The following is a 13305-nucleotide window of genomic DNA, read 5'->3' on the forward strand; positions in this document are numbered from 1 at the left end:
GAGCAAGCAAAATAGCCTAAATCGAGTCTTTCTAATATTTTAAGAAAATCTTAAGGGGACACGCATCTTGAGGACATCAAAGCTTGAGGATATGTGGGACTGAGTGTTTCTGTCTGTGGGTTCCATTTTGTTGCTGAAGATCTGTTGTTAAACCGATGACATTAGGTTAAGAGCACAGAGCAAGATCATGCTTTCATTTCCTTCTCTGGGAGTCTTTGTTTAGTGAACTAGGGTTTTCAAATTAGACACTGATTGAAAGATTGGATTATGTCTGTATATGCCCTTTTTTATTGACTGCCCTTCAGCGTTTTATGTTTTAAATGAGTATTCATTATACAATAGCAAATGGTTTGTTTGCATTTGTGTGCATGTTTTCACTGGTCCTTTTTTACTAGGATGGTAATCTCTTCTTAATTAGGGCATGTGAAGTAGATGACGTGTGCTGTCATATATTTTCTCTATGTTTATATTTAAGTGTTTTAGTTCAGTTCAAAACTTAACCAGTTCATGAATAAAATATTACTTTTGGGGATGTTGTTTGTGAAACCTTTTGTGCAATAATAAAAAAAAAGAATCACTATGCCAAAACCCTCAGGGCTTACAGGTTTCTTTGCTGTATCAATCTTTTTTTAGAATTAGCTTTTGGTGGGCATACATGCCCAACATCTCACAATCCCTCTGACAATGCTGGATAAATATGGTCTACTGCATACATCTTATTAATAATTTCCTCTCCTCCCTGGATAACCTGATCCTAGGTCCTCAGGTTGTTTTGGAAACAAACAGTCATATAGTCAGATGTGCTCCAAACCTTACTGCACATACCAGTAGATCACAGTTTCCCAGAATCCCCTGGTGTTTGACCATCCAAGCGAAGGTATCCAGAAACCATCCAGTTCAATACTGTTTACAACTAAGGAGGCCAGGCTCATGTTCTTGCAGCAGGACCTCATGCCTGGGCATGAGCTTTGGCTCATCAGCCTGTCAGGACAGTGCAGGCACACTAGTTAGATGGCGAGGAATTAGCCTGTCAGGACAGTGCAGGCACACTAGTTAGATGGCGAGGAATTAGCCTGTCAGGACAGAACATTAGGGTTCAGGTTCAGGGTTTAAGATGTTTTACTACTTATATTTTGGCCAAGGTTTAAAAGTAAAACAGTGTCTGAAATCAGTCAGGTCAAGTCAATTTTAGTCAATTACTTGCTTTTTTACAACACACGTGGTCACAATGCAGCTTTATACATGTTTGGCTCCAGATCCCAAACGAGCAAGCCAGTGCTGACAGTGGCAAGAAAAAACAACCTCTCTCGGCAGAATTAAAGAAGAAACCTTTTCTTAAAGAAGAAAGGACCAAAACTCAACAGGGAACCCATCCTCCTAAGGAAACCCATCTTATAACAAGTCTGTGCTTTATTACATTATATATAGTCTACATAGCCAGTTCAGTATAGGTGTCAGCTTCTCCAGTGGGCCAAGTTTGGGTGAGCCATTTCTGCAGCTCTTCCACTGGAGTAGATGGGGTGGGTGGATGAATACGGCAGCGTTAGTTCAGTCCAATAGATACCAACACAAAGACCAAACAGTTCAAATGTACTTTGTACTGTAAGCAGGCCCAGAACCAGTACACGGGCAATGGGCCTTCCCTCGAGGATGCATGCATAACCTCCTCTCTATGGAACATTTGGGTGATGCATTGCGACCCCACACAGTGTTTAAGGTGCTCTGCGGAGAACGCTTCCCTTTGAGAGAGAGTCCTTCTCTGGGCCGGTTCACTAGCCTCTTCTTCTCTGTCGGAGTTCAGTGTTCGGAACCTGCATTACTGCTTCCCTGCTCGTCATGAGCAGAGAAATGGCTCCTTCCACGGGAGATACTGAGAATGCAGCACCCTCCCTTCTCCTTCCGTGCACAGTAACTTGAACGATCGCTTGAAACGTTTATGGAATTTCAGCGATAATACTACACAGATGATACATTATACTGACATTATATTATACGCTGACTTGGTTTTTAAAAACATGGAAAAATGGTCAATTGAAGGGTACTGTGGAAACACCAATTTGCCGGAACTCAAAATGTCAGACCTCAGAATGTGTAACTTAATTTTTATTGCGGAATATACCACAACCTCAAACCGACAGTTCAGTGCTTCACAAAATTGTTGGTTATTTTGGGCTGAATTGCAGACTGCCTTAAAAGGTCATAGCTGTGGTTTCTTTTGAATGTTTTTGTTGGACGTTTTTTTTTTTTTTTTTTTTTACTTGCAATGTTAACGTCATTGTCAAAACCAATAAGAGTCAATTTTCCATAGCCTATATGTGAACCTTAAAAAAGTTTAAATTAGCTTCTTTCCTATAAAAATAACTAAGAAAAAATAATTTAAATGAAACGAGACGCCTTGGTCGCTTAGCTGTAACCTTTTGTTTTTACACTTATTCATGAAACTTCATTAGAGGTCTGTTCCATGATCAGGGCAGGAACATAGCAAGGACACAGAGTTCATTTGTCGACAAAAAGTAAAATTATCCTGGCATCATTGTGCTTACTTTATGACAAACACACCACTTTATGGAGCAACCCGTTCAAAGGCCTTTCCCTCAGTTTTTACACATGAGCCAACAGAACAATATGAGGAGTGTGTGAATCTTGCAAAAACACTCAACCCCACCCCAGGCCAAAAAAGGGGAGAATTGCAAAAACAGCACAAGTAGATATTTTGCAATTTGTCAAATTCCTTTACTGATATTGCCAATATTAGCATTCAACTTTTCAATAACCAAAAAAACAAACTTAAAAAAAGTTTAAAGTACAACAGAAAGAGTCTTTCTATAGAACGGAAATGTATTCAGCAGCACAGAGCTACTTAAAAGTCTGAAGCCAAATTATATAGTAACCAATCGACGGTCATTTATCCTCATAAGCCACTGACAACTATATTGCCAAAAGGAACACAAACCCCTCTGCTGAAGAAACCATACATCATACTTAGCCATCTCACTGGGTTACTATTCTCTGAAGTATGCATGTTTAACTCTCTACAGGCTTTTTTTTGTGATATTTTTCTAGCAGTGCTATAGATTTTAGTCCTTAATGTGAAAATGTCCAGTGCCATCCAAGCAACGTTTAAGCCTAGCTGCAGTTAATTGCTTATAGCATTACTGTAGAACAGATTTCAGCCTTAATGCAGCATGTTTTAGAATGGGCTTTGATTATATTGTCTGCATGGGTATAGATGCGTAGGTGTTGGTATAGCTCTGCAGTGCTGTACAGTACTGCAGTAATACGGGTCTGCCCTTGAGAATAAAATAGGGCTTACATGCAGGAATTCACTCAGTGACGTTTCTGTGCAGTGCTGAAGTGCGGGTGCAGTGTGTACAGTTGTACTGCGGTGCAGGTGCAGTGTATGCAGTGAACCTACAGTGCTTCAAGCCTCCACACGGAGCCGAGCGTAGCGGTACTGCAAGGATGAGGGGTTTCGCAGGAGCACAGTGCCACGCTGATCTGCCGGCTGGCTGAGGAGCGTGTTCAGGAGCCCTGCCAGGCTCACGAAGCCCAGTGCTTCTCCAGCACCTGTCGCTAAGGAGAAATCGCCCTGCGTAACCCAGCCCAGGGTGACCCGTGAACAGTGAGACGATACACTGGGCAGCGGGTCTGGCCACAACCCCCGTACCAGTCCCACAGCTGAGTCACCGCAGCCAATCACAGAACTGGGCTCAACAGTGGGGGCGGGATCAGGATCTTTGCTGACAAGAGTGATGGAATGAGGGTGGTGATCTTTGAGTAGAGAGGCGGGGCTAGACAGCTGTTCTCCTTCAGGGGCAAGGCCAGCTGCCTGGTCGTTACCGGGGGCAGGGCTTTCTTCCTTTTTAGGGGCTACAGAGGCCGGGCATTTCGCTGTGGCTTTGTGTCTCTTGCTCCTCTTCAACAGGTGCTGGAGGTGGTCTCTGTGTCGGGGCTCCTGAGGGCCACTGCACTGGGGGTCTGCCCGGAGACTCCGCAGGTCTTCAGCGGTAGGGACACACAGCATGGCATGCATCGCGGGACGCCCTTTACCCAGCACGCACAGCCGCACCCACACCAGGTGCCACCCCCATTCCATCTGCAGTGCCATGGCAACCTCGGGGCTCAGAGAGGGGGCGGGGCGACCAAGCTGCAATTTCCGAGCACGTGCGGAAGATGGACGACACCAGACCGAGAGCTGCCTCAGTACCTTACGGCTCCTGCAAAGAACACGCACGCCGCTCTTTAGCTTTAAGGTCTCAGGGTCTTCTTAAGGCTATACAAACAGGGACAAAATATCAACTGGAGTACCACACACTGAGCCAAGCTGAGATACGCCTAACGCCTAACACATGGGTGAAAGTCAATATTGCACATTATAATACATTATATGCTGTGCGACACGAAAATAAGTTTTTCCATCTCTGTTCTCATAAAAGTAGTGAATTTCCATGGATTTATCAGCATCGGTTAAAATCTTGCCGAGGAGAATAGATAATATCTCTAAATATTATGCCAGAAAATCACATTCAACATACTATCTGGTGCAAATCATTTCTTGAATTCAGCACTCAACAACGCAACAGCTGTTTTACCTGAGTATCCACATAAGGTTAACTAAATATTTTTTTGCAAGTGGCCTGCTACAATGTATTTCAATATTTTGACATGCCAATATCATCAGATAGTCAGAAGTTTTTTAACTCAACTGACTGCAGTCTCTTCAATTTGTGATCATATAAAAATACATTGCTATTATCAGTTAAAAAATTTTTTTTAGCTCTTCAAATTGATATGATTGGTATTTGGTATTGATATGAGAAGTCTTATCTGCCAGACCTTATCCTAAATGCATCACCAACACAGCATGAACACACAAGAGCTGTGGTACCTGAGCACAGTAAAGGCAGATGTCAGGCGTGTGCTGACTCCAGACAGTGAGGTCACTCCCTCCATTTTAATTGGCTGTGAGTCTACGATTTCTCGATCTTGCTTCACTATCTCTTCCCATTCCTCTGCCAGCTGTTGCCATGGGCACCGGAAAGGAGCCAGGCTGCCGTGTTTGATGTAGTTTGTGCGTTTGGAGGGCGGACGCCTGCACACGAACACAGAGAAACGGCGGCAGCATCAACCAGCGGGAACAGCACCACGCTAATGATACGCCAGACACGAGCATCAAGCCTGCAATAATGGTATGCTATGAGTAACAGTAAAAACATCCTCAGAAAACTGGACTTTGGGTCGTAGATAAAACCTTCCATGCTTAGAATTACAGCAAGATATAAGCGAATTTTGTGGGGAAGTCAGTGAATAAACACGCCGTTCAAATGCTGCATACATAACACTATATGAACGCAGCATTTGAATTCATAACACTCAGGACAGGGATGGAATATTTACAACTGGAGATGCCCAAGGACATGTGAAGGATTTATATTTACATACAATTAAAACTAATCTTAGTGTAACAAATCCAAGACTCTGGCAGGGTCCATCAAAGCTAACTAAAAACATGGCAGACCATCACACAGCAGTATAAGCAGGAAGCTTCTCTGAACCTCTTAAACTTCTCCAGCAGCTCAGCCTCCTGCTGTTCCTGGAAGCGGGCACCTGCAGGGCAGTCTGGGTAATCGTGGGGGAAGTAAGGCATGCCTTTAAACTGAGAGTGTTTCAGACTCATCTGTAGTCCCCCAGTACGCACGCCACGATACACCTGACAGACACAGAGACCAATCATTAATCTTCACAAACCAAGTCTGGCACCAGTATCCTATAATAAACATATAAACACTGACTGGTGAGAGGCCATGACATGTGGTGCATTGTAAAGGCATTGTCTTTAGTAATGACAAACACACCGAGCAGGGCAGGACTCAAAGCCTGTTCACCCCCTTTAATTTTTGAAGTGCAAAAAATAAAGGCCATTTTGAAAATATTTATTTAGACGATATTTATGAAGATCATGCAATTAACCGTCACCCTGCATATCCCTGGACCACATTCCTGTAGCCTTTATGACTAGTACTTAGAGACCCCCTGCTGGTTGGTGAACTCTTTCTGGACCCAGCATGGGAAGGTTTATTATAAATATCCCTCAAAAAGAGCTTCTATCTTTTCCACTACAATGGATGAGCAGAATGAACAATAAATGTGTGTCATATCCCATACCTTTTTTCATACCTAATGTTAGTTTTCTCTTTGTGGTGAATTCTTCTACAATATTAATTACCATCAGCACAAATCAAAACCACATCAAAAATACAAAAAACGCTGACATGGGGCCAAACACTACCATGGGGACTACGCCGTTAAAGGCATTACGCGCAAACTCACTTATTTGCGTCATAATCACCGCCACAAAACACCATTTAACATGTGTTGTCTCTGCAGCTCCACACAAATGCCTACAAGGCCCAGATACAGCTACAATTACAAATCCAGTTATCATCATCATCATCATCTCACGCTGCAAGGTGACGCCACCAAGCCCAGTCTTAGCGAGCCGAGAAGGAAGACAGTCCCTACCAGAGGTACCCAGAAGGCCATGCCCCAGGCCTTGGGCAGCAGCACATCCCAGCCAGAGCCCCAGCCAGGCTGGTCTTCCCCCTGCTGCCTGCCCGCCTGGTGAACGAGCAGAACGGGTACTCGGCCCTGCGGAGAGGTCGGCAGCCTGGATCCTGGAACCAGCAACTCCCTCTTCATTCTGTTCAGGTCCTGACACACCCACACCCACACACACACGCCCTTTGATTCAGGTAATGTTAAGGCACAATTCATACTCTGTACTCCCCCCCCCCCAGACAGAGGTGCTCCGGTTTTATTGGTTTTGATTCTTGCTTATTCTTTTTGGGGGGGCTTTCGCACCCCAGATGCCTGCCTTTTTCAGTGGACTCCATCAAATAAATGCAATTAGCTTAAAAAGTTTGACTGGTCAACCAAATAGCTGGGGTTTTTTTTTCCCCCCCATCTGGACCAGACAGACACATTTGGGCTTCAATGGCAGACCAAAGACTTGTCGCAGTAGATGATGGGAAACTTGATTCAAATCAGATGGCTTGGAGTATTATTAGTGTGGCCCAACAAGAGTCAAGGTCTCATTTTTTAATACATTTTCTAGGCTATAACTAATTAGCAAAGCAAGTCAACATCAGTGCGACAGTTGCTGTTGTTGCTTCGGAACGGACAGTCAAAGCCTCAGAGCCATCTGTCAGAACCCACAGCCAGTAAAACAGGATGTACTCTGAAATTTTGGTGTTCACCCAGCAAAGGGTCCAAATCCAATTATCTGACCAAATCTGACTTTTCAAATTATGCTGTTCACAATATCTTTTTACCGTGACCTATATCTGATATCGGTCTGATCAGGCTCCTAAACTGACCCGCATGCTCAAAAGACCAATACTTCACGTGGCTCGCCCTCCCAGAGGTCAACAATCAAAATGGAGTCAACAGTACCAGCTGCTAGCCTAAAGTTAACACTCACGCTAATTTGCAGCAGAGGCCGGCTGCAAATTCAGAAACAAATCACGAGAGCGAGGAGGGAAGAAAAAAAAAAAAAAAAGGCCAAGATGCAGGGGCTCGGAACATCGAGCGCTTACAAGAAATGCACTTTGATTTCGCTTGACATCTAAAGCACAAAAGTTGCTCCAAATACGAGCATCTGCTAAATGCCATAAATGTAAATGTTTGCACAAAAACAACCACCCCAAAAAACCCTCCCTCACTGCTGTCTTTCATCTTTCCTTCTCGTCAATGTTAACTGATTGCGAATGTCGAGCTGGACCGGCATAAGAGCATGAATTCCGACCTGGCTGTTCACGTATCGGATTTCAGTACCAGTATGAAAGTGATCCAAACGGGAACTGAAAACATCAGAGGTGCTTTTTGCTGTGTCACATATGAAAAAAATGATCAGGTGTGTGTGTGTGTGTGTGTATATATATTACCTGCTCAGAGATCTTGTTGTGCGTCACATTTTCTCGGACAGACTGATCCCACAGAGCACTTTGAGCACAGAAAGCAGGAATTCCTCTCATGGTCAAATGTCTCATACGCTCCTCATCAATACCTACAAATACGCACATGCATATGCGTGCACACATGCGCAAACACACAAACACACACACGACCAGACAGTATTCCTGTCATCTCCTGTCATCTGACCTGGCATGGTCATTCCTGTCATCTCCGTCCATTCCATCGGTGCAGAAATGAAGCTGACGGAGGTGAGTGAGGCGCTTGTGGGAAGGCGATGGATGTGCTCAGCATGCGAGGAAGGGTGGGAGATATGGGCCCTGCCAGGATTCGAACCTGGTTCATCTGCACGGATGAGCAGAGGCTCCCCAGGAGCTCAGGGCCAGACACACCACGTGCTCCCCACACAGCTCAGAGCCTGAAGCTTCTCTGTATTACACGGGTGGAGCTACCGGTTCTGCAGCCTGTAGCTCCAGCCAAAACCCATCGTTCGAACAACAGCGACTGAGAAATGCGTGTTGCTCCGATTCACATCCCAATAAGAAAAGCAGTGTCCTTCAATCAGACAGTGCTTAGATTCTCCAAAGTCAGGGTAGCGTGCACATTTGCCCGCGAGTGAGTGTGCTCACCTTGGTCCCCTTGGAGATCAGGTGTGACCTTCCCCCGTTTCTTAGGCAGCGTCAGTCTGGGGTCGTCAACAGTCAGCCCCAACACACACCCTGCTGGGAGCTCAGACGTGGAGTACACGCCTGCGTATGCACGCACACACACGAAAAGCATGTAGTGCTGTTGTGTCCATTTTCTGCTGAACTCCGACATGGCCGTGTGTTGCCTTCTCCTGACACAAACAGACTACCTCAAAGCTCACCTGCCGAGGGTCTGGAGCTACAGGTGTGTCACGGAAGGTGTTGACAGAATTAAGAGCCATGTACCTCTCAGTAGATGGAAGATGTCTGCTTGTCTCTGATGTAAAGTCATGTGCTCCTCATTCTTACACACCTCTGGCCACCAGAAAGGGGAAGTAGCCATTTTATCATCAACCTAAGGTTTCAAAAAAATAAATCAAAAACATGTTAGGCATAGCGTTTGGTTCTTTAACAGCACAAACGCTTCATGATGACAGACGACTTCAGGAACATTACAACGCTAGCGTCATCTCAGTAGCATTGGAACAGCACTAGCATCACTTCCATATAATGACACCAGCAGGAGCAGCAATGTGAATGTTGCTAGTGTCAGCTCTGCAACATTAACAGTGCTGACGCTAGTCTAACCTCAACGCCAGTGGCTGGCAGAAGTGTCTCAGTCAGCACGGAATGGGAGAGCGGACCAATCAGACGGTAGCGTACTATTTCCATGGTGAGATCGCTGTAAACGCAGGCCAGGAAGGAAGGACATTAACCATTTGTTCCCTGAACGGACACCGAGGAACATCAGCTTGAACTTTTTCTAAAGGCATCAAATCTTAAAGCTGCTCACCTGATCACAATCTCAGTCTTGGAGGACGCCCAGCTAACAGGAGTTAAAGGAGATCGAGTGCCATCCCCCAGGACTTTTTTGGCAGGACGACCATCGTTTCCATCACCTTCCCTCTTTCTCTTCCCGCCAGGGCGCCGTGGCTCAGAGGCAGCCAGAGAAGTGTGACTACTGGGTTCCGCTTCTGTCTGTGGCTCTAAGGGGACCGTGTCTACAGCTGGAGCCACTGCCACAAAGCACTCGCACACTGCCTGCAGCTCTGACAGAAGGTCCTGACACACCCACACCCACACCCACACCCACACACACCCACACCCACACCCACACACACCCACACACACACACCCACACACACACACCCACACACACACACACCCACACACACACACACACACCCACACACCCACCCACACCCACCCACACCCACACACACACCCACACCCACACACCCCCACACCCACACCCACACACCCCCACACCCACACCCACACACCCCCACACCCACACCCACACACCCCCACACCCACACCCACACACCCCCACACCCACCCACACCCACACCCACACACACACACCCACACACACACACCCACACACACACACCCACACACACACACCCACACACACACACCCACACACACACACCCACACACACACACCCACACACACACACACACACACACCCACACACCCACACACCCACACACACCCACACACACCCACACACCCACACACCCACACACCCACACACACCCACACACACCCACACCCACACACACACACACCCACACACACACCCACACCCAAACACCCACTTCACAGATCAAAAAAATAAATGCCACTCATCTCTTCATTTGACTGGCCGCAGGTGAACTACGGGGTCTCCGAAGGATAGTATAAAATGCTCTTTTAAAGTGGGGCTCATCTGAGAGTAGGGTACATGTTCAAGTGTTTGAGGGCAAGGGAACACACCTGCTTTAAAGTGGGATGTACCCAGACCCACAGCTGTCTGTGAGAGGACGGTGCACTACAGGGTCTCCAGAGGAAGTGAGCAGGACCCAGGGGGTGGCGAGGATACCGATCAGGCCTGTACAGCATCACATGGCCCTCTTTCTGCCCAGAGACATGCAGCGCTCCTGCAAAAGTTGGGCCTGCACGCACGCGCACACAACCTTCAACTGCCAGAACCGTCAAACTCCCTACATTAGTAAACTGTTTTTAATGTTTTATTTTGCCAAAAACAAAACGTGCGTAGATGTATCGCAAACGAACAGTAGTTTCTACACACCGACGTCTTTGCTGGTCAGCCTGGAGAGGGCGCGCAGGAGCTCTTCCTCTGGCCCCCGGAGCTCCACGCAGCAGTGGTACGACAAATCCTGACATGAGGAACAGCAAGGAGAAAAGGGAAAAAAAACCAAAAACAAACAACAACTGGAGATGGAGTAGCTCAGAAGACAGGTTCAAGGATCCAGTCCTGAAGCAGCCAGAGGCCATTCTCTAGTGCACGCACACGTACACACACACACACACACACACCTGCATCAGGCAGCCTGAGCTCATGGCTCTGTAGCTGGCTCTGTAGCACTTGTACGTGGGTCTGTCTCCGAGGCAGTAGCCCCACGTCTTCAGCATGTGGAAACGCTTCGCGTGCCAGATGTGCGTCTCCAGCCACTTGTTCTTCCTCTGCCGCCGGTTAAACTCCAGCAGCAAGTTGCCATGGCGACGGCGGGCACGGCGACTTTTGGTCTTCGACTGCTCTCTCTTCTCCTTCTGCCCTGCCTTCTGACTCTTCTCCAGCTGGGCAATGCAGAACGCCACATCAGCCACTACCACGCAGCCTCCTCCTCTCACACACACAGGCTACTACAACCTGCCTTCAAGCCAAGGCACCAACCAGACCATCTCCCTCTCTCACACACACACACACACACACACACACACACACACACACACACACACACACACACACACACACACACACACCTCAGACTACTCTGCCTCACCTATAAACTACACTGTCCCCTGTTCACACCGGCTCACCAGGCCCGCCACTTCTTTTTCCGAACAATCCAAAGCTCGCTACCAACAGCAGAACGCGAGGACTGGGGGAATCTCCGGGTGCGGAGGGGAACGTACCGCTCTGCGCGCTGCCTCTCTCAGGCGACAGGGAAGCCTCTTGGTGTTGTGACTCATGGCGCGCCGCCGCATGTGCTTCGGGAGAGCGCCAAACGCATGGCAGCTCGCCGTCGTCTTGGAAACGGCCCTCATCATGGCACTGACCTCTGCAGCGCGGGCTCTGGCGAAGAGGGACGCTAAAAGCAGAGAAGGATAAGTGGGGAGAGAGCTGTTGGTTTTATGCAAAATCAGGAAATGTAAAACTGAAGATCGTCATGGAGACCCATCATTCCCCCCCCTACGTCACACACATGCCTAACAGATCCTCACCAGTGATATACTTGGGCAATGCCTGGTCAGGAGGAACTCCATCCTGACGTCCTCTCACCCAGCCGCCGGACTGCTGGGGTCTGCCGTACTGTGGTGGGCCTCTGACGTGCTGCGGAGCGTCGTGACTGCGACCTGCGCATGAAATCTGCTGGAGCACATCATATCGGACGAGCAAAGACAGAGGCTTCTGCGAACAGCCTGTTTATACACACACGGTTCACTGAAAGAGCGTTATTTTCTGCCAACCTCCTGCTGCTCCGCCGTTTCGCCAGTCTGTTGAAGAGGAATACGTCACGTTACTTGGCTGATTTCTCATTTTCTTGTGGCGCATTCTGTCTTTGGCCCCCGACATCTACACACACACAACAGAAACACGTACAGTCATGGTTTCTAGACAAAATGTCGCTGAAATTCACATGTACCGTTGTTCATCGTCTATTACAGCTATAGATGACAGCTGACTAGCTAGACACACAAACCGCGTGGTCATATGCGACACGCAAAGAACAACGAAACATTCAAATTCTAATTTATTAATGCCCTTATTTCTTACAAATCTCATTTAACTCTAATGAACTTGTGCAATACTTACTTTGACGGCGGGTTTAATCACAGAAGCAATACTAACTAGCTAGCGGTCGAACTTATTTGATTTGGACTGAAATTCAACATAACTAACTAGCTCTCCATCTACTTCCCCTTCGTCCCGATGCCCAAACACGTGTACTAGCACTTCCTGGTTCTCTGTATTTATGGGTAATGTAGTACCGTGACTGTGGCTCAGGCGCCTGAGAAGAATAAAGTTACTCCTAGTTCGTTTTTGACCACGTCAATACTCACGGGTCATCTATGATAATCTATTTAGGCTTTTAGTCTCCTACTTTAGTCTATTTCTATCAGGATTTATTCGGATTTCTTTTCAGACTGCTCATTTAATGAAAGTCACGCTACGACATGTGTTCAGCCAGGAGATGTCAGTAAAATGCCATTTAATTAAAACGCGCTTTGAAATGTTTTAGTGGGCCGAAATGATGTGGCGCTGGAGATAGAACAGACCTATCGTCTTGTATGTAAAGAACTATTGAGTAATTAAATTCTGCCACTGTAATCTTATAATTAAAAATTGTAATTATTGTCATTCATGCTGGCCAGAAGATTCAAACAAGCCTTGGTCAATAAAACTACTCCGTAAGACGTTTTAGAGCATGGACTGAATGAAATCGCATTCCCATATGTAGTTTTAATTAGAGTAATATTAATGAATTTGATTTGTATAGCACACTTTCAAGTCAGCATCATCTCCAGGTGGTTCACAGTTAAAATACAACAAATAACAGTAGTGAGGCAGAAAGAAAAGGTTAGTAAAATACAATGAAAATCAATCAAATACAGTGATATGCAATACAATATGAG

The 13305-nt window shown here is 46.6% G+C and overlaps 1 protein-coding gene across 1 annotated transcript; it reads right to left on the reverse strand.

Moving 5' to 3' along the window:
- Positions 1 to 2235: 2235 nt before the first annotated feature.
- Positions 2236 to 12607, reverse strand: pop1 (POP1 homolog, ribonuclease P/MRP subunit). Its single transcript, XM_027007922.3, has 16 exons — positions 12485 to 12607; positions 12139 to 12244; positions 11893 to 12024; positions 11584 to 11759; positions 10984 to 11244; positions 10736 to 10823; positions 10420 to 10598; positions 9451 to 9719; positions 9246 to 9339; positions 8904 to 9012; positions 8601 to 8720; positions 7944 to 8065; positions 6523 to 6711; positions 5556 to 5710; positions 4889 to 5092; positions 2236 to 4217 (listed from the first exon to the last, which is right to left on the reverse strand). The coding sequence occupies exons 2-16, from the start codon at positions 12242 to 12244 to the stop codon at positions 3422 to 3424; spliced, it is 3000 nt and encodes a 999-aa protein (XP_026863723.3). The 5' UTR covers positions 12485 to 12607; the 3' UTR covers positions 2236 to 3421.
- Between the last annotated feature and the right edge of the window lie 698 nt (positions 12608 to 13305).

The sequence above is a fragment of the Electrophorus electricus genome, chromosome 1, assembly GCF_041902795.1.
Source record: "Electrophorus electricus isolate QZ-2024a chromosome 1, ASM4190279v1, whole genome shotgun sequence".
In the NCBI taxonomy this organism is placed as follows: Eukaryota; Metazoa; Chordata; class Actinopteri; order Gymnotiformes; family Gymnotidae; genus Electrophorus; species Electrophorus electricus.